The sequence below is a fragment of the Empidonax traillii genome, unplaced genomic scaffold (assembly GCF_003031625.1).
Source record: "Empidonax traillii isolate 1590-97213 ecotype Southwest subspecies unplaced genomic scaffold, ASM303162v1 scaffold118:size1038473, whole genome shotgun sequence".
Classification (NCBI taxonomy): Eukaryota; Metazoa; Chordata; class Aves; order Passeriformes; family Tyrannidae; genus Empidonax; species Empidonax traillii.
Genome location: NW_020955311.1, coordinates 703,712 through 724,422, shown reverse-complemented (window position 1 = coordinate 724,422; position 20,711 = coordinate 703,712). Strand labels below are relative to the sequence as shown.

The following is a 20,711-nucleotide window of genomic DNA, read 5'->3' as shown; positions in this document are numbered from 1 at the left end:
ATTCCTTATTTCTTCCACTGAACAAACTACTATTGGTGGCAACTTAATGGTAGAGAATAAAGAAAAATATCCCATTTCAAAAATGTATTCAGTTGACAGAGGCAAACATGGCATACAGAGGAGGGAGAGGGAAATCGAATGTTTATTTACCTTTTGGGATGAGTTGCTCAGATTGTAGATAATCCCATTAGAGTAGGAACAATCCTCTTGGATGGTGAGGCCTGTGCAGCAGATACAACCTTGGGACCAGTTTACTGAGGCACCTGAGTGGTAATGGGAATTAGTAATAGTCTTAATATTAATAATAATTTGTGTGCTCCAAAGGGGTTTTAGGTATGGGAAGAAGTTATTAAGGAAAAGGTAGTGCTGGTTCCTTACAATCTCTCTGTAGTCTGTAATGGGACCAACACAAGGCCCTATAAATAGCTTTGAACATTTTTATCTGTAACATTTGGTGTAAATTGTAACTTTCAGAAACTTATCTTTTATGTGGTGCAGTTTGCTTTTATGTCCCTACTGTCTAATCTTATCTTCCCATGTGCTGAAATATAAAAATTCATTGCAATTATCTTTCCTGTAGTAAGATATCAAGGAGTTGGAACATTGTAAGGGGACTTAGTTGACGTACAATCAACACACATTTTTTTGGATCTAAAAATATCAGTGTTTCAAAGGTCAGCTAAATGATAAATCCCATTCTAAGTGTATATATAATACACATGAATGCACACTATAAATTTGTTTTATAGATTTTCATTGAAGTGCTTCACAGTCTGATGATAATTTCAAAACGTTCTGAGTTTATCTGAGGTTGCTGATACAGTGAGCAAGGAGGGGGAGACGAGACCGCAAAGGTGGCAGGAGGAGGTTCCATCACTCTCGGCTGAGGGGGAAAGAGCTTGCCAGCATTTGGCTATTGAACATGGTGAAAAAACCCATCATTGTTTTTCCTCTAAGAAGTCAGTTGGACTACAGCAACCTTCTCCTATGGCCAAAGCCACTCCTGTTGATTTAAATAGGAATAGGCCCTCGTATTGTGCTATTGACTTCTCCTTTGTTTCTCTGAGAGCACGTAGGGTGGATGCGTGCGAAGCGCAGCTGCTGGAGGTTGTGCTGCCACCAGGAAGCTGGAATACTTTCCTGTGTGGACAGCATGATCCATAACCCACAATTTAACAGTATTCCTAATGGAGAGAACATAGAAATTCTTTTAGAAGTGCTCCCAGAGCCTGCATCCCCTCTCATGGTCTTTTACTTTCCATGGGACAAGATGTATTCAACTAAGATATTGCAAATATTATAATTAACTGGGGGCATTTTTAGATGCACAAATGCTAAAATGGATTTTCTCTAACATATAAGGAGAGGAGACTTTTATTTCTCTCCAGATGGTATAATTTATTCAAGTTTGGTGGTCTTGATATGTCTTTATTAGGAGTAAGAGTAAAAGTTAAAAAAGAGGTAGTGGTCAAGGAAACCACAGGACTCTCCTCTCTTTCTCAAAATAATAAGTATTTTTAAGTAGGCCCAATGTTTCTCGTACTGAACTAAATAAAGCATTCCAGAATAAAATAAACATGTCTTCCCATTTAGGCTTTCGTTGCACAAGTCCTGTTGAAATTCATACTAAGAGGGCTTGAGAATTTCCCTCCCCTAGACAATCCCAGTGTCCAGCATTGTGTTCAGCCTGCTCTGTGCTCGGGGACAAACACAGCTGGGTGCTCAGGTTTGTGTTCGCAGGAGCTTCAGAAAGAGCTCATCAAATGAAAACATCTCACGTGCGTCATCTGCGTGACTGTGAGAAGCAAGTCAAGTTTTAACGACACTTTCTGAAGTGTTACAGGCAATACAGTTGCTCTTTTCACTGGATAGTGCTTACTTTTCTTTAGGATCACAAATATTTGAATACAATTATTCAGTCAGCTGGACATCTTTTTCCTCCCATTTCTGCTCGAACAGTAGTAGAATTTAGTGTTGATTTAAAAGACTGTCTGCCTTAAAGCAGATTGCAGAGTTTGCACACTGTGAATTGTAATTAAAGTGTAAGGGGTGCTTATTATGTCAACAACTGGCATGAGAACCCCCGAGCAGCAGGTGACCCCAAACATGTGACGTTTGTGACAGCTAGGATCCTTCTTTCACTGGTTTAGCAATCTGAAAGACCAAATTGAAAGAAGCCCAGAGGCTGTATATTTCATTAAGTCCCAAGGGAAGTGTGGGATACAGCTTCCTTCTGCTTTGCTGGGACGTAGCCAAAAACTTTCTAGAGGCTCTGTTTTTGACAGAGGCTTGCTGAAGGGGGGGGAAAAAACCTTCCAACACTCACCCATAGGACCATAAATTTGACATTTCCCACAGTTTCTTTGAGGCACTGATGTTGCTGTGTCAGCAGTATGTCCCGAATCGTGTGTTGTATTGTTTGAAAAGGAACAGTCAAACTTTCAGGGGAGCAGAAATGTTTTTCTTCATTGTCCAACAGTTCCTCTGCTGCAAAACCACAAGGATTATAAAGCACACCTCCAAACAGGGGCTGCTTTTATCAGCAGTAAGTTCTGCGCACGTTCACAGAGTGTGTGCTGCTCTCTGACGCGGCAGAACGCAGTCGATAACATTTCGTCCCTGTTACAAAGCAGACAGGAGAATATCATTCATAACCACGTATGACCTGATTGCAGGAATGATAAGAAAAGGAGCCTTATGAAAACACTGTGCCAAGTTTATCCCCAGTGTAATTCCACTTGGGTTATGTCAAGAATTATGTTGGCCCAAAGACTGAATTATATGGTTTGTAGCACAGCCTGTAATTTATTTTTAAATAATTGTAAGTTTCATGTTAAACAAATTTTTCAGCCCCAGACTCTGCCCCACAGCTCACCAGTCTGTCTGTGGGTGACCTGTGGTGCAGCTGGTAAACCTTTGCTCTTTCTGAGCCTCCACAGGAGAGCAGGGAGCACTTCTGGTGCCTCCATTTCCCTCTGAGCTATGCGTGTTTCAGGGGGGAGACTTTTTATCTTTGTTCAGAGAGTTTGACTTATTTTTTTCCAAAATGTTTCAAAAATAGCAATTCATGATCCTTCCCTTCATATGTGGTGTATTGCCATCACATACCTATTGATCTGTCACTACATTACCACAGCATGTCCTACCAGATGCTTTATGTGCCTGCTGGTTCCAGATCCTTCACTTGCCTTGGTGGCACCTCAATCCCATGAAGGTAGAGGGTTTTTTGTCCTCCGTAAGTCAGTTTACATATATATTTTTTTAATTAGTGAACGTAAGGTTTAGGATTCTTGACTTCTGAATGTGATCATTGTCAGGTTTGCCACTGAGCTAGTAAGTGTTTCTGGTGAAGTCACTTAACCTACAGTCATGCTCTGCCTAGAGAAATGCTACAGTAACTAGCATTTTACAAAGAAAATAGATCAAGTTAGATAAAGATAAAATAGATTTAATAGTACTCCTTTTAGTACTCTTCTTTCAAAGGAGTATTTTTGAGAATTATTGTTGATGAAGTTCTTTGATCTTGGATGAAAGATGTTTTAGAAATGTAAAATATCTTTGTTTTTTGTCATCTCTGTGGCTGTGAAATTTCTCTCAGAAATGAAATTTTGCAAAACACATGCAAAGGTTTCAGTGTAGACCTGATTGTTTAATTTTTTTAGTAGACTTTCAGAAAAATGTGACTGGGTTGTTTGTGATTACAGGTAGCACAGTGTGTACGTGGAAATGCAAGTAATCTGGAGTTGTTAGTGCAACTTCTCATGTCGTTCCTCATTTTTACTGCATATTTTGATGATACTAAAAAAGTAATAAAATTACTAACATTCTGGGATTTAAAATGTACTTTTGAACGCTTCCTGAATCTTTTGCCATCTTTGTCACAGGATTACATTTTTATTTCTAACCCTACATGAGGATTCAGTTGGACTCTAGAACTGAGGCAGAATTAGGTCCTAAGAATGCTGGAATAGAAGCTTTGCCACCTCTCAGTTCTGGCCCAGGGCAGTGTGACTTTATGTCTTTGCATTTCATTTCAGTACGGTCTGATAAAGACCTGCCAGCAAAGAAATGGATGAAAATACTATTAAAAACGGCAGAGAAAATAGTCAGAAGTCAATAAGTTGATTACATTTGGTCTGTTTTAATTTCTGGACAAGTAATTTCTTTTTGAAACGTGAACTCCTAATTGATCCATTTTCCAAATTTCTGTACCTTTAACTTTTTGGGAGGTTTGTTTCTGAAAAAAAAAAAAAAAAAAAAAAAAAAAAACCCAAAATAAAACAAAAAAAACCCCCGACCAAACCAACATTAGTAGTATTTTTATCTGGGAAATTTTAGGGGGTTTTTGTCCAACTGAAGTTTCCAGGCTCTGTAACGTACTGCTTGCTAAAAGGAACACTTTACAATGCATTAAGTACAACAGAATATTCCTTTGCAGGATTCCTTTTGTTGCAGACATTATTTATGACATTTTAGTCAATATTTGCATGGCAGACTGTCCAAAATTATTTTGTTTTAGGCACATCACTGATAACTGGACCCATACTCTTTATCATTCTTTTACATTCATTAGTCACTCTGTAGTGTTTTTAACATTTTAAAACACTCATGCAATTCAAAGGAAAATAGATTTCAGCCAAAACGCCTTCAAAATTATCTTTTTTCCTTTGAGTTATTCAGCGATTTTTAACACTTCGTATGTTTGATGTTTTTTTCTTTAGTCTCAGCAAGGCAAAGTTTTTGCAGGCTTTGACTATGCTAAAGATAGGATTTTGATAGAAAAAAATGTGAGGTAAACTGAACTTAATGTGAAAATGTTATCAGACGTGGTGTAAGGTGTAGCCAGCCAAAAAAACTGGCTATTTGCCTTCTGTGTAAAAGGTATTTTAAAAAAAAAAAAATTACAACAAAACTAATTAGCAGATATTCTAATGCAAGAAAATGTTGCTGTTAGTAAAGTTTCTTCAATATGCCAGAAAGCAGATGGTGGCAATGGAATAGCGTTTTCTTTTGCCAGCTTTTCTATATGCTTTCTAAACCTGCAAGAGCTTTTGCTATTCAGTATTCAAATTTCTGACACTCTATGATCTTTTTCATCTTAAAACAGAAATAGAAACTGAAACTTAAAAATGTAATCAAGTCAAGCTGTCTGTTCATCAGATCATAGCCATGGCTTTAAAAATTTGATTAAAATTTTGTCTACGCAGTGTACTTGCAGGTTTGGAGAGCTCTGGACTTTTCTGCATTTAAATTCCTTCCTCAAAATTTAGATTTGCAGCACTAGGACTTGGTGGAAAATGGATTTTAGGTTGCTTTTTCAGTGTCAACAAATTAAGCTTAATATTTTTCAGGGGATGAACTATGTATATGCCTAACTCTTTCAGATATTTATAATGATCCACTGTCCTTTGAGATGTGGATATAATTCAATTTCTCCATGATTTATGACGATCGTAGCTTAGATTTTACTGTAACTCGGTGTTATGGCTCTGTACCGAGCCTGCAGGATGTTACTTCTCTCCAAGTTTTAACTTTCTCTTCCACTTGCATGGCTTACAAACACAGCAGAAACACAGACCAAGAGTAGGCTGCCTACCAAAAGGCTGCTTTTTTTTCTGCCCGAGTCTGTGGTGTTGATGCCAACATGATACTGATGCAACAAAACACGTCCTGATTTTTATGGTAATTCTCAGCTCTTCTTCACAGTCTACAATATTGTGAGAGTAGAAACACATCCACGGAGAACCAATCAGTGGCAATTCTTTGTGGGTAAAACTCTCTGACTTTCCTTTGGGCTGATGGCAATATTTCTGCAATTTTTTTACGGAGAAAAAGGCAAGAAGAAGGTAGGGAGAAAGGAAAGGGAACTATCAAGCAGCTTTTTCTGCTGTATAATTTCATATATCTATGTATTTTTGCCAACAGTTTCATTTTGTATAAAACTTAAGAAAACCCGAAATGGAAATTTTTCACATGCCACGTTGAACTCCTTGGAGTGCACAGAACAAGGAAAAGACATCTGCCAGGAAAAAAAAAAAAAAAAAATTTGGCCACCACGACCAAATATGTACTTAAGAGGGGCTGAAATGGGAGCCAAGAGGAAAAGTGTCAGGTACATCAAAATAAAAGAGAGTTGTGAAAATGGGACTGCAAGTGTAGATCCACAATAAAAAAATAGTGTCTAAACTTTGCTTAGATTGCCTCATCTGTAACTTGATATTAATCTGCTATTGACAAAATCTCCATGGAATATTAGTTCATCTTTTGTTTATTTCTTAAATAGTCACACATATTTTTATTATCAACATAGTTTTTCCCTGTGTGAACTGGAATAATCTTTTATAGGGAAAATGGACCCATTCCTTGAAATATTAGCTCCTTTTTAAGTATTCTTTACTCTGTGTGATGTATAGGTTCCTAGTTGTTTTTTTGTTCAATCCTAGGAAAATTTTACACTTGTCCTTTCGGGGAAAGAGGAGCAAGAGAGGTTGAAAAAGGAGGAAGGGGTAGAGGCTTCTGCCCAGAAGTGTGTTGATTTGGTAAAGGTTTTTCTTTGTTTTCGCTGGCTGATGAAGTCTCAGATTGCTGGAAGAGGCACAGATTGGAATACATGAGCACTGATGGTCTCCAGAAACAGCTTGGTTATCCATGTGATCATGATAGAAAGGAGAGCTTTGGAAGGCAGTTTACAAAGACTGGGTTCATTGTCAGGGAGTGGGGTTTATTTGGTTTTTGGATGGAGGGCAGGTTCGAAAAATTCCTTATTTCTGCCCTCTATGGAAAATCTAGAGATCCTCCTTGGTTGTGACCTTGTAGCACCACGCATCTTGGGCAGAGGAGAGGTACCAGCCCAGACACTGCTTGGGCAGCATGGATAAAGAATGAGGATGGGCACTGACGGGAATAGCCTGAGAATATGCACCTCCCCGCCTTGGGTCCCATAAGGATGAGTTTGTCACAATAAATAAATAACAAGGGGATGGTGGGGGATAGAGATTAATTGGGTGACTGTACTACCGCCAATGGAGTCTCACCATATGGTGGACATAATCCTGCTTTGCTGATGTTGCTTTACTGACCAGTGTAAAATTGCACAGAAGCAGACCTGGAGACTTTGACTAAAGCTACCGGATCTGCTCGTCACACAGTTTCATCTTCACTTGCCTTATACATGAAGTCAGGCCTAAAATACTGTCACCCTAAATAGTGCTGTTGTTATTGTTAAACTGAGATAGGAAATACTCTGGAGAGATACAGAGAAATAATTTCTTGTTTTTCAAAATATCTAATAAGAACAGAAAAAAAAAAAGGCAAGATAAACAGAAGCTAGGAGTGACTGGAAATATCCCTTCTAGGTGACTCTGGATCCATTCTACCAAGTAATTTCCCACATAATCTAGTTGAAAGCTTCCTAAACCATTGCCATTGTAATGGCCGCATTGGTGGGAATGAGACTTTATTATCTAGAGCTCGAGAGTTCGGCCCTGTGCTTTTTACTCCTTTTAGTAACTGTGCCTCTCAAGGTAAATCACTTAACCTCTATGTGCCTCCTTCATCCCTGCATAAAGTGGGCATAGTTATGCTCACCTTTTTCACAGAGGTGTTGTAAAGCTTAGTTTAATGTTAATAAGCTGTTTTAATTTTCAGAATAAAATGATGTTCTATAAATATACATTAGAAGTAATAATAGTTTTAATGTATGCCATTATTTTATAACAGTGCTTTTTTAGTTTTAGAATTTTTTTAGTGGTTTGAAATTATTACAGGATCAGTTTTTGTTAATTAAAGATTGACATTCGGGCAAAATCTGTTGAATTGTTCTATAAATTCAGGACCATGTGCACTGAGCATGCCCAGAGCCATGCTCACCTGCACTTTGGGATCATCAGTACAGCCCTTCAGCTTTTAAAACAACTCTTTGATGCATGTGCTCAGAAGTTTGATGGCTTCTAAATAGAATGGTTCAAATATTTCAAAGCACTTGAGATTTGTATAGTGTGAAGCAATTTAAAATTATTGTACTGCAATTAATTTTAAATAACTGAGCACTACATATGTCTAGAAACCCGTACAGATCCAAATGGAAGCTCTCTAAAAATTGAAATGATTCAATAAATTTAAATCACTCTGAAGAAATGGATGTAAGTACTGTAAATCATTTTGTGAGAGGGATAAGCAAATTTTCTAGAAGTGAATCTGAGGGTAGAGACTCTAATTAGATTTTTTATTTTGGGGTTTATGATGATGAAATGTAGGTTAATATATATTTCCTAGGGATATGAGGGCAGCTCTTGTTGATCCATATGGTTTCTTGTAGCTCTTACATAGGCTGCTTTTTTTTTTTATTTCCCAAGATTACAGAAACTTAGCAATCCAACTTTGCACATATTTTTTTTCCATTACAAATAACTTTCCCTCCAAATCTGTATAAAAAGACATGAGAAAAATATTGGTCCACAGCTAGAAATGCCAAGTATATTTTTAAATGCAGCTAAAAAAAATCCTGCAGAATTAAAACACTGTGCAGCATGGAAGCTTACATTTTGTGGAGCTGGAATGTTCAGTCAGTATGAATTTTTATATGCCTCAATCACTGATTCAGGTACAACCTGTATCTGCAGGTACCAAAGTGGATTACTGGCTGATAGCTGTTCGTTAGCTTGAACATGTTCTCTGTCCTTCCCTTACAGATGTATTAGAAAGATGCTATCTCGTGTAGGAAGGCTGCTAAAAATATTGATGCGAGACCTATTGGAAAGTAATGTCATTTCCATTGGCTTCAGCTCAGCTCCAGGAAAATCCGCGTGCTGCTTCCTCCTCCTGCCATGGTTGTATGCGGCTCCCTGTGCTGTGTTCTTAGCTCTAGGATTACAATTCTTCCAAAGTACCAGAGCCAGAAATTAGAAATTAGTGCTACTGCCGGCACTAGCCTGACCCTTCCACTTCCCTGTGTCCCTAACAACCCCAGGAAAAATAGGACGGCACAGTTGCTCTTCGTGCGAGGGCTCAGCTTTGCCATTGGCACGTGCGCTTCCTCCAGATACGTTGCCACCTCTCGGCAAATGGCTCGTGAGGGTCCAGCCACTGGTGTTGAGGTGTCCCAGGTCCTCAGGGTGGGACAGAGCCCTTGGTGGCTGAGGGAGCCGCTCTGCCAAGCCTACTCATTGCGGTCTGGGGAGAAAATCTATTTTGGAATTTGCTCCATGTCTGATGGGCTTTTCCTGGGCGGAGGAGCCATGGAAAGCAAGAGGGGCCCCTCAGCAGGGTCTTCCTTAAGGCCTTACCTTACTTTTAGACAGTTGTCATTATCTTTGTCTAAAGGTCATGGCTAAATTGAATAAAAGGAAAGCTGTGTGTTCCTGTCGATGCACAATGGCAGTATTGACTTTCCTAATCCAGTTTGCTGAGGGGTGAGAGAATTAAATTAGATATCTAAGCACAGAAATTGAGAGCCTTTGAAAACAAAGATAAGGAGACAGCCTGTATTTTCCTTTTCCTGGGAGCTCTGGGCTCAAGATTTTGCAGGTGTGTCATCTGATCCATGGCTTGCATCGATCAAAACTGTGCCAATGCATATTTAATTAGCAAGGGGACCCTGGATGCATTATGGCCATCATCCCTATATTGAATGGACTGTCAGACTTTCTGAATGCCTCCCCACCCCCCCGCTTCGTTGTTTGGGGAGCTTCTGCATTTTGTCTGAGCAGCTAAAAGTTTCTTTGTTTTTAGCTGGTGATGCATACAGCACCACTGAGGAGAATACAAACAAGTAAAGTCCTAAAGTGTTTATTTTGTCTAGGAAAAAGGGCTGAACCAATTTGAATCCTTTGGGTAACGGATTTTTGTATCTCTTGGAATTAAAAAAACACAGTCGAACGATGTTTACTTTAAGAATATTTTATTATAACAAATAAAATCTGTGCTGTGGGATTTCTTAAGGAAGCCTTTGATGACAATTTGAATTAAGTCAAAATTAACGTTTGCTACTGCAAAGGAATAAATAGAAAATGTTTCAGAAATGAATCAGTAAGCAGGAATCAAAGGCTGTAAACTGTTTTAAAAACAAACATTTAGAAGTGAATCAAATACTTGTTTGTAATATCAAGGAACAAGTATGGGAATACACAGATTCCCCACATTCTAGGCTATCACACGATAGCAGTAAATCATTTATGGGCTTGTGAGAACAAAGAAAGTTGATTTTAAATGAAACCATTTTGATACAGCTTTAGGGTCTCGCAGCCTCTCGGTGAAGTTTCACATTCTTATTTCCAGTGAGGAGGAAAGTAACGGGGAATTTCTGCGGCCAAAAAAAGTTAGGCAGGGAGTTGTGGAGATCTTTGTTTGCATGCACCTTGGTACAAAGCCACCCCAGCAGACAGAGTATTGCCTGATAAACAGATGTAATACACAAAGTCTGCTTACAATACCAAGCAACAGACTGTGGGCACATGTTTTGGGCTCATTCAAACTCATCAGCATAGTCTCGCTGACTGTTTTGTTGCTAGTCTACTTATGGGGTAGCTTAGGAGCGTCTTACTGGTGAAGTAAAGGAGGGGTTTTTTGCCACAAAAGTTTTGTGGCAAGGGCTGATGGGAAAATCATTTGCATACATCTTGTTACAAAGGCTGACTACTTCCTGGCTTAGACAAAGTGTTGCCTGATAAACAGACTTAACACACAAATGTCTGTCTGGAATAAACAACAGCAAGCTTTGATTTACATTTCCATTATCAAAGATAATCTCTTTCCCAGTGTACAGGAATTAAGAGTCCTCGCCTTATAAAAAAAAAACAAAAAACAACCAGGCTGGTACCACAGGGATTTTACCACTGCAGAACCTTGTTGGAGAGCTGTGGGGATGGGACAGAGTACAGGGGTATGGAATAAAACTGGAAATCTGGTGTGGGCATGTACATGTGTGATGCTGAGGTGGATGATAATGAAGCACTTTGAACTCCCTATAAAAGTTGACTTGAAAGCAATGACTGGAGTGAAAGGGAGAGCCAGGCCTTCTTTATAAGAAATAGTAGTAGCCACCAAAATAACCATAAATAATAATTGTAGCATATATGGAGCCATCCCTATGTGTTTACATTATAATGTATAATGAAGGAAAAATGAGTCTAAAAAAAGCTCCAGTTCTGGTTCTGATTTCTGTTTGTAAATCCCTTAAGTTCACCATATAGGACTGTATATAAAGGAGCATGATTTAAATTATTTTTTTAACATATATAAATCTTTGGTAGAATCCATGCCCAAAATTATAGATGAAAAATTTATTGCATGAACACAACCCAGCGGTATAAATTTTTTATTACAAATAGGACTCTGAAACTCGAATAAAATATGTCAGTTTATTATACAATATTCCCTCCCCCCAAAAAGAAAACATGATATGAATGGAAAATTTAACCTGTGCACTTCTGTGAGGTGCTGGGCTGGCTGTGGAGGAGAGGAACCCGCTTTATTTTACTGCAGAGCAGGCTCAGCATGGGCAATGGCAGCTCTGCCTTGCTCATCTGGCATCACTGGTCAATTTTTTACTCCACTACATAGGGATCACCTTTCCTGTTTCAAGGATAGATGTGTCTGCACCTGTGTTAGCTCACAGGCTGCTCAAAAGGCACAGGTTCTGCTGGGAGATGGCTCTACAGAGGTAAAAAATGATCTTGACATCTATTAATTTGGTTTGCGCAGACCAGCAGACAATGGGGTCACTGCCACCCAGTGAATCCAAAGCTGGATTCAGCATGCCCTGGGAGACAGTGTGTTTTTGGGAGTGCTCAACAAAGTGTTCCATTTCTCCCAAGTCAGGCAGCCATGGAGTGGTTTAGCCCTGGGAAGTGCCATGACATTTGAAACAGGCTTTTTTGGTGGAGGGGTGTAACAGCTCTACACCGCCTGTGTCACAGTCTACAAAAAAGAACAACATTGTCAGTCTGTTGACATTGGTCCTGTCCACAGGCCAGACTTTCCTGGGAAGGTTTTATTCTTTCCAAACAATGGAGCTCTCCCTTCCAGCGCCGCGAGCCCTGCTTCCATGCAGCCGTCGTGCAGCCCAGCTGGAGCTGTGTTCCTGCTGCAGCTGAAAAGGAAAACTGCATATTGAAAAGTCCAGACCTTCTGTCCTGGAGCTGAAGGTCCCTGCCTGCTTATGGTTCAGGATCAGGCAGACCTGGGGCTCGGGCATAACCACCTCAGTCGTGCTGGGGTGGCATATGCTTAAGGAGCAGATCCAAAGAGGAACAGAGAATAGCGATGTGGTAGGAAATGCTACTTTGAAAAACTAGTCCGTTTAGTTGATTTTTTTTTTTCCTTTATCCCTTAATCATAGTTGATTCTTGGAAGAAGAGAGTAAAATAGCTTCAATATGTTTTTTTATCCTGTTTGCCATGATTACGGTTGATACCAGATCCCCTTGAGCTTCTCTTGCCCGGTAACCTTAACTCCAGTGCACAGACTCATTCAAACTCTGGCTAACTCAGGGTTAAAAATTCCAACCACTAACTTTTCTCTAACTAAAAAAGCCCCCAAATAAAACCCATTGTGCTATTCAAGGTTAAGCTTCCTTAAACATAAAACTAGATTCCTTGGTGATTTTTTTTTTTTAATCAGCAATCTTAATAGTGGTTCCTCACTATAATATTTCCAACTCCATCTGAAATCATTTAAATCCTCCCCTTAATAACATGCACTTTATTGTAATATACAGATTCTTTGGCTTCCTACCAGCCTTAGCTTAAGGCACCAATGAAACTCATTGCCGCAGGGGGCCGTGGATTCAAGAGGGGCTCGCATCTACTGTATATTTTGTTTTGTATGTTTTCCAATGGCTCTAATTATTGCAGGTGGTAGAATTTAACTGGCAGTGTTGTTGCTAAAGAAAATAGGCATAAAGTGTATACTGTTTTGCAGAGTGGCTATCAAATATATAGAAAAGAGAAAATCAAATGAATTGTTAAACTGTTCTATAGTAAGTGATTTTATTGATTTAATGCAAATGCTTATGAAAACGATCTTCCATTTATATCAATTATGTATGGGCAAAAATTAATTTATTCCTCCGGTCACCTGTTTGGCTAACTGACTCAGCAGGACAAACATTCCCCCTCGCGTTGTAGCCGAGCCCGCAAAACACTGAACATTCAGAAAACTGGAATTCGAAAGTTTCCATGTGCAAAACAACAAAAAAGCCCCGACGGGAGTTAGTGCCAACTGCTGAAAAAGCAGAGAGCGAGCGGTGGAGGCTGAGCAAGACTCCCTCGTCCTAGGCAAGACTGTAAAACACAACGGCTCTGATTTTGCCAATCCCTTAACCATGTGGCGGCACATTTATATGTACCGGATCATCTGCGGCATCTGAATAAAATCAGGGAAGCAAAATTCTGCATATAAACATTTTGGCTAAGTGCCTTAACTCGGTCTTCTTATCTGGGGTTTCCACAAGATGCCACCTTGCATAACAATGCTGAGCATACGCTTGCCCAGTACATGTTTTCAGTAGCCTCCCGTGATCCCTACTGCAATGTGGAGTGGCGTTAATTCTACCTTGTCCTGCGTTTTACCGTGCTTCTCCATGAAGAATAGTGCTTAAAGCCTTTGTTGTTTTTTGGTGTGTGTTTTTTTTTTTTTTTTAAGAAATTAAAATTTAATTTCAGCAGAACGAGGAGGGTTACAGGAAAACAGAATTAGGGAAAATGTTATTGCAGTAGACAGGGTAATAAAAGAAGAAAGTTAAGATTCAGTGTGCAAACAAATGTCCTATGGCCAGTGGAGACTCTCTTGTGCCACTAGCCTTGGTGTTGGAAAAACAGCACTCAGCACAAACAAAAGTACTTTGTTTCCCAAAATCCAGAAGCAGCTCGGGCTGTGTGTCCTGCCCACCGGCTGCAGGGCTGCGCTGGAGCCAAGGTACCAGCGCCGAGCCCGGCTCTTGCCGCTGCCACAAAGCCCTTCCCTGGATTGTTTCAAATTTTGAAAGAAAACATGCTTTGAGTCCCATATTTTGGCAGCAACTTTTCCAAATCTAATAAATTTTTGTGAAATTCTGAGCCTACTTTAAACATAAAGCCCAAAGACTGATTGAGCCATGGCTGGCTGAAGGGAAAGAAAAACCTAAAATATAAGCAAAAGCTTAATGCCCACCCTGTAAAATTAAATCCATTGAATGTTGACTTTAAAAGTTAACTAAATATTTTACGTTCCTAATATTTTACCTTTGTTTCTACCTTTGCGGTATCAGAAATGTGAAACTTCTTGCCAAAATCAAGTGACCAGAATATAACAGCACTGCGCATGTTACCCCATAGTCTATGTGCTGGCACTGATTTGAGCTGTCAGGGAAAGATAACCCAGAAGATCAATATTTTGAAACAAAATTGCAGAAGTGAGAATATTTTTTTTTTCACTGAGCTTCACTGGAGAAATTATTAAAAATAAAACATACAAAAGAGAGGAAATGGATTCTGGACACACTGGGAAACATATCACTTTTTAGGAGAATTTCATTATTTTAAATAGAAGTACCAGGACTGAAGCTTTCTTGGCTAAATATTCTGAATGTTTATAATCTGAAATTTATCAATTTTTTTTTTGTGAGTGCTTTTTTTCCACTTACAGTTTTTAATTTATACAAGATTGTCCTCTAAGCTTCTAAATGATACCTAAAGCAGACAGTCAGCAGGTAAAAAAAAAAAATTTGAATATTTAAAATAGGCATTTTCTTTATAGTGCTCTGCGGTAATTAAAATCTTCATTTGCTTAAAAGCAAGGAACCTTTTTAAAGCAATAAATTAGCATTGCTTGACCCAAGGTCACTAGTAGTACTGCTTCTTCCAGTGCTATTAATACCTCAAAGAAAAAGAAGGGGTGGTGTTATGACTCTGTTGCAATAGAAGTAAGATTTTCAATTTAATCACAGTTAAGTGTCGTGACCTTTTGATCTTGCATTGACTTCTCACTGAAATGTGGTCAGATTTCAGACAGCTAATTCCAAACTCTGCAAAGTCAAGGTGAAGTCAGAAAATAGGTTTGTCATGATTAGGGGTGGGTTTGAGGCAGTAGCGAGTGGGTTCATTGCCTGAGTTTTGTTTCACAGCAAAAACTTTTTTATGGAATCAGTAAATTACAGAACAATTTCTAGAGAAAGAAAAAAAAATTGTATTAATTGCAAAAACAGTAATTTGAGGGATTTTTTTAAAAAAACCATTTTTTTCCCACAGGTAAAGGGACCTTTTTTTCCCCAATTCATAGCAACAGAAATAATTAAGAAGGAAAATACTATTTGACTAAAACTTCTGCTAAGAATAATTCTTGGACCAAAGAGCAATCATCTTCACATAAAGTAGAGTTAATAAAGTGTAAAAAATGCAAAAGACTCACATTTACACATACAAGTAAATATATTATTTTAGGCAAATAAATTGTGCTCGTTGGAGAGTGTTAGCTGGGAGTTTGTAGGATTATTTACACAAGCTCTAAAGCAGGTCATCCAGTATCTGATCTCATTTATCCCACTGCAGATCACCACCAACACCGTACATTTTAGGGATCCTGCAGTACTGTAACCACTGCAAAAGTATGCCAAAAAACAGCTCTTTTCTCAGTTTTGCAGATTTTGTTCCAGAAATGTGTAGCCAAAAATCTCCACGACTTTGTGGGGTTGCTTAGTTACCTTTCTATTCCTGCTTGAAGATATGTTTTGAGACTTTACTATGTGTTGGAGTAAGGCTCTGGTTTGTATACAACATAGAGGCTGCATTTTAAAAAACATGTAGGAGAGTAATTTAAACATGCCTTCTTTAAAAAGAAGGATTCTCAAAGCTTAATTTATGCTTACACACACCCCAAGCGCTCTGTGTAGCACTGTAAACAAGATTCCCTTTTTTTTTTTTTTTTTTGCTTACAAACATATTACCTGGGCACGAGACTTTTGCATTATCGTGTCCTAGTGCAACACTTCTGTCCTTAGTCTGTACTCTCAACCTTTTGAGGAAGTCTGGCGCCTCTGATCTATTTTCCACAGCAGACCCTGTAATTTTTGGCTGTATTTTATGTTTTTCAGATTCAAGTCAATCTGAAAGTCCCAGCCAGCCAAGTGAAGCTGATATTAAGGACCAGCCAGAAAATGGTAAGTTTTTACCTGCTGCTCCTGCTTTGGGATATTAAAACAGCCCATAGTTTATAAAGATTTTTTTTTCCCATGCCTAATATAAAAAGATTATTGAGAATAATTGACATGGGACAGCTATCAAGAGGTTGTACACTCTCCTCATAGTTAAAATGCTACTGATTCACTAATCTCAGTTAGCATTTGTTTTGCCAGTCCTGGAAAGAGATTTTTTTTTCCTTTAAAAATAATTTTAATTAGGGAGATGCTATTACAGAGCCTGCTGTATGCAACCCTTATTCTTATTCCTACATAGCAAAGGCTTTCAGTCCCTGGGCCATGAGTCAGGGCCTTCTTAGGGTGTGTATTTCACCACTTTTGGTTTTATCTATGTGCTTTTAACTACTTTTTGTTTATTGATGTTCTCACATGACACACTGAAGTACCTGCTCAGGCAGGTGCCACTGCAGGGCTGATACAGGTGTTACCATAGTTTGTATTTTTTCACCATAGTGCTTTAAAGGTTGTAGATACCATGAGTAAACAGGTCAGGGAGTCTCAACTATAGGTCCTTGCCCCTTCTTCTCTCCATGTTCTCAATACCATGGTTTCGGGTGGCAGCCACTTAAGCTTATTTGGAAGCAGCAGCAGGACTATGACTTTGAGGAACACTCATGTTCTTTTGGACTGGGACAGTTTTAAAGTAGAAGCAATAGCTTCTACTGAGCCAATTACTTGCTTTGTAAAGCAGCCTGAGAAAAAAATCATTCAATAATAGTAAATTTCTGTAGGGACTGTATGTGAAAGGATAAATATGTGTGTAATGGAACAGCTTCTCTTCCTTTTTGTGTTTAACTAAGGTAGACCTCAACGATTTTTGTTGGCCCATGGGCAACTGAGTTTTGTTTTACTACTTATATTTAGGGCTTAGAATGTCTCCCAAAGTGAAAGTCAGTAGTAGTAGTAGTTTTTCTTGACTTTTCTTATCCATAACCGGGCTTTTTTTTGGTAAGACCTTAATGTAGATTGGGGGATCCACTGTACCAGGGTCTACTCTGCATTTACAGAAAAGAATTTGTGTGAGGGTTTATGCCTCTGAACCCTATCACAATTTTTGGAATGTGCAAATTCATGCAGAAATATTGTATCTATAATAATACAGCTGTGATTTCCCTTTAACAGAGCAACAAACTGCTTTTGCCTTAAATCCCTTCATCTGTATATGAGTTCTCTGTGTGTTTTGGGGGCTTCATTAGCAACTAAACAAGGGAGAGTGAAGCTGAAGGGCTGCATTTATATCCAGACTGCTTTTGGATTAGGGTTTCAACAGGAGATAAAATTAAGGGGAGAAGAAGAGGTTTAGGTACATAAAAACCTTTAAATTAACAGCATGTATCATAGGACATAGAACATAGAGCTCATTGGCCTGGTAAGATTTTGGCTTTCGGGGTTCTTGTATTTTCCTCCCATTAAATATGAAAGGTTTCATATTTTGATAGATTTTGTGCTGTTGATCTCTAAACATACCATCTTAAAACATTGCTGTTGTTTCTGAAAGACAGTGCCTAATTTCCCTTATCAATCCTTTTCACAGAAATTCTAATTTGTAGCCAAAGGATTGCAAGGTTAAGAGAAGAACTGACTAAACTGTGATTTTTGTTCTGCCAATTCTGCGATTTTTTTTTAATGGGGAATATGTTGCCTGTGTTTATTAAATCATATTGTAATTTAGAATATATTAGGCACCAAGCATGTTATTATTTTGTGTTTAAAGAATATTCTTTCACAGCTATTAAAGCTCAGTTCTTCTTACCCTGCAGTTTCTTAGTCTTAACGATGACTGTTACTCAACAACTGCCCCGAAAAGCAGTAATGTCGGTGTTTAATAATGTAAAATCTGTAAGAGCCTAGTGAAATGAAATATCTCTGATTTGGAGCCTGAGTCTTCTTTGTAAAACAATCTTTTAGTGAATTCTTGGAACTTTGTTGGTGAGCTGCAAAAGGTACTTTTTTTTTTCTTTTTTTTTTTTTTTAGTAAACAGGAAAAGGTTTTTTCTTTTTTTCTCAGTTTTACTAAAGGGTATTTTTTCCCTGCCACAGCAGCAGCCTCCTCACTGATTACGCACCTTTTGCACTGCCTGTGTGGGAGATTTTCTGTACCAGTGTGTTGGCCCTAAAGGAGTTGTTCCCCCCGGGTAGACACTGAGCTCATTCTCAGCACACACAAGCCCCCAGCTCGAGGGTACCCAGCGTGTAGATCAACACAGATCTGCAGCTCTTATCTCCTGAACGTGAGGATGAAAGCAAAACTGCAGGCTTTAGAAAATGAAAAACTGCACGCACAGAAACGGACACAATAAATCATATTAACTGCGTTGTTCTACACTTGCTGTAGACCCACTTCCACAGGGCCTGATCCAAATCCCTCTGGAGTCAATGGGAGGCTCGTAATTGATTTTACTGAGAGTAAGAATGAGCCCACACAGAGAGGAATGTTTTATTTTTTTTTAAATCAAAGAAAAATAGTATCGTGAATAATCTTATTCCCACTGATGCCAACAGTGGAATGACCAGATTGGGGGCAGATTTGGAAGCATTTTGCATGTGTTTCTGGAAAGCACAAAGAAGTGTATCAATTCAGTACTACCTTTTCCATGCATGCATTCCTTCATTTTAAAAAAATAAATCTTTAAAGGCCTTGTGAGGGTTATACAGCCTCTCTATTTGCCTGTTAATATCCTTTCTGTTCCACTCCATAAATTCTAGAGCTATTTATTATACACATATATTTTGCATACCTTGAGTAATGTAGGTTCAAAAGGGTCAACTATACAGCCCTGAAAAAGAAGGCCTCCTACTACAAATTTTAATTTATCATTCTAAATTGTATGTGTTGTTTTGGAAAGCCTGTATACCTAACCTTCATTAAAGTGAAGTTCATGGGAAAAAAAAACTCTTCTTTTTTAAAGCCACTCCTTTTTTTTTTTTCTACTGGGCTTTACAGTTACGTTTTCTGGAGCAGAATCATCACCGGCAGAGAAGATGGTGACATTTTCTGTTCTCAGTGGTGGCTTCAGCACCAATTCTTGCCTTTCCTTCAGCTTTCATTAAGCCAGAATAGTTTTCAGGCAGTCACTTACCTGATCACTAATGCAAAAATTTACAGAAATATGAACATTTAATTATTTCCTAGAGAGAGAGAGACACCTAGGCTGATGGTCATGAAAGGCAAACATGCAGGCGAGACTGGGCTCATTGGTGCATGCATGGTCCAAGGTCCAGATGCTTTGTCCGGGAACTGGGGGTAAAACTAACACATATCCACAGGGTGTGCACAGTGCCGCTCCCTTAGCATGGGAAAGAACTTTTTGGGGAGAGGCAAAAACCCCAGAATTTCTCTGTTTGTTATATGGGTGACTGGATTTTCAGGGGGAATGTTGAAAGAGGCCAGCAGCTTCATCTGAAAGGCAGGAGCATGTTCTGATGCCCTGATATTTTGCTCAAATGAGGTTTTTTTCTGGCCAGTTGGGTGGAACACCCATGTGGAAAATTCCCCACTTTTGTAGTTGCCTAATGGTATGTAAAAGCTTCATTTCAGTTGGCACTGCTAAGTGATTTTGCAATTCACCCAATCAAAAAAAAAAAAAAAAGGTTATTGATTTTAAAAACTTGTTAAATGCACTGGTTTGGTGTTGTATTTTATAAACAAACTAGTTTTTCAGTGAAGTGAGGATGACAAAATGGGTAGTCTGATGTAGTGAAGTGACTGCATGCCTGTGGATCAGGAACAACTGAATTCCCAGCTCAGCACTGCTGTGGACTCTCTCTCAGGCTTTTATTCTCGCTTTCAGTTGTGGAAACAGCTATCAGATAGATTTTCTTTTTGCAAGTAGGATTATTTTAAACTTTTGTAGGAAAACCTTTTGCTCTTTTTGTCTGCAAAGTGAGGATATTTGTGACTCTAGCTTTCAGAGAGTATTAGAAGTCAAATCCTGCTCTGGTCCAGCAGGACTTTAACTCTGGAGAAAGGCAGGGAGGATGTAGCACAGAGTGGTTAATAACTGTGGGACAGAACTGTGCTGCCGCTGTCAGTAAATGGATGTCAGGCATTCACACGGTGATGTTTGTGTTTGATGCGGTAGCACTGGTGAATTAATAACTGCAGCGTAAAGGTGCACACTGAGTGTGCTGTGAAAGCAGGAGAATGCTGTGTCATTTTCGACAGGCTACTGATGGCTCTCGAGCAGGTGGGATTGTGATTTGGTAACTCAGAGTTGGTAGCACAGCACTTCAATTGTAGATTAGCAAGTTCTTTTTAAAGAAGTCGGTAAATTCTCCCATCTCAAGTGAGCGAGGCAGCATTCATTATTACAGCTGATTGCAAAAGAGTGCCAAATCCATTGCTCAAACAATTTCTGGAGAGAGAGAGAGGCATTTTTCTAAAAAATAAAAATGTTTAATGCCCAAACCAAATGCTTTTTAGCTTTAATGTATTCTCGCTGCTTTGAGCTGCAAGTACCTTAACAGCACTGCAGGAAATGAAAGGCACATTGTTCTTTGTAACATTTAAAAAAAAAAAAAAAAAAAAAAAAAAAAAAAA

The 20,711-nt window shown here is 38.8% G+C and overlaps 1 protein-coding gene across 17 annotated transcripts in view; it reads left to right on the top strand.

Moving 5' to 3' along the window:
• The window catches only part of NFIA (nuclear factor I A), a 412,008-nt gene that overhangs the window by 281,198 nt on the left and 110,099 nt on the right, over positions 1-20,711 (top strand). For 16 of the 17 annotated variants that reach the window (XM_027883107.1, XM_027883120.1, XM_027883114.1 and 13 more), the window contains one exon: positions 16,067-16,132. The exons of the other annotated variant lie outside the window; for it this stretch is intronic. In XM_027883107.1, coding sequence (XP_027738908.1) covers positions 16,067-16,132 — 66 coding nt within the window. The remainder of the gene's footprint in view (positions 1-16,066; positions 16,133-20,711) is intronic. 17 annotated transcript variants of the gene reach the window in all.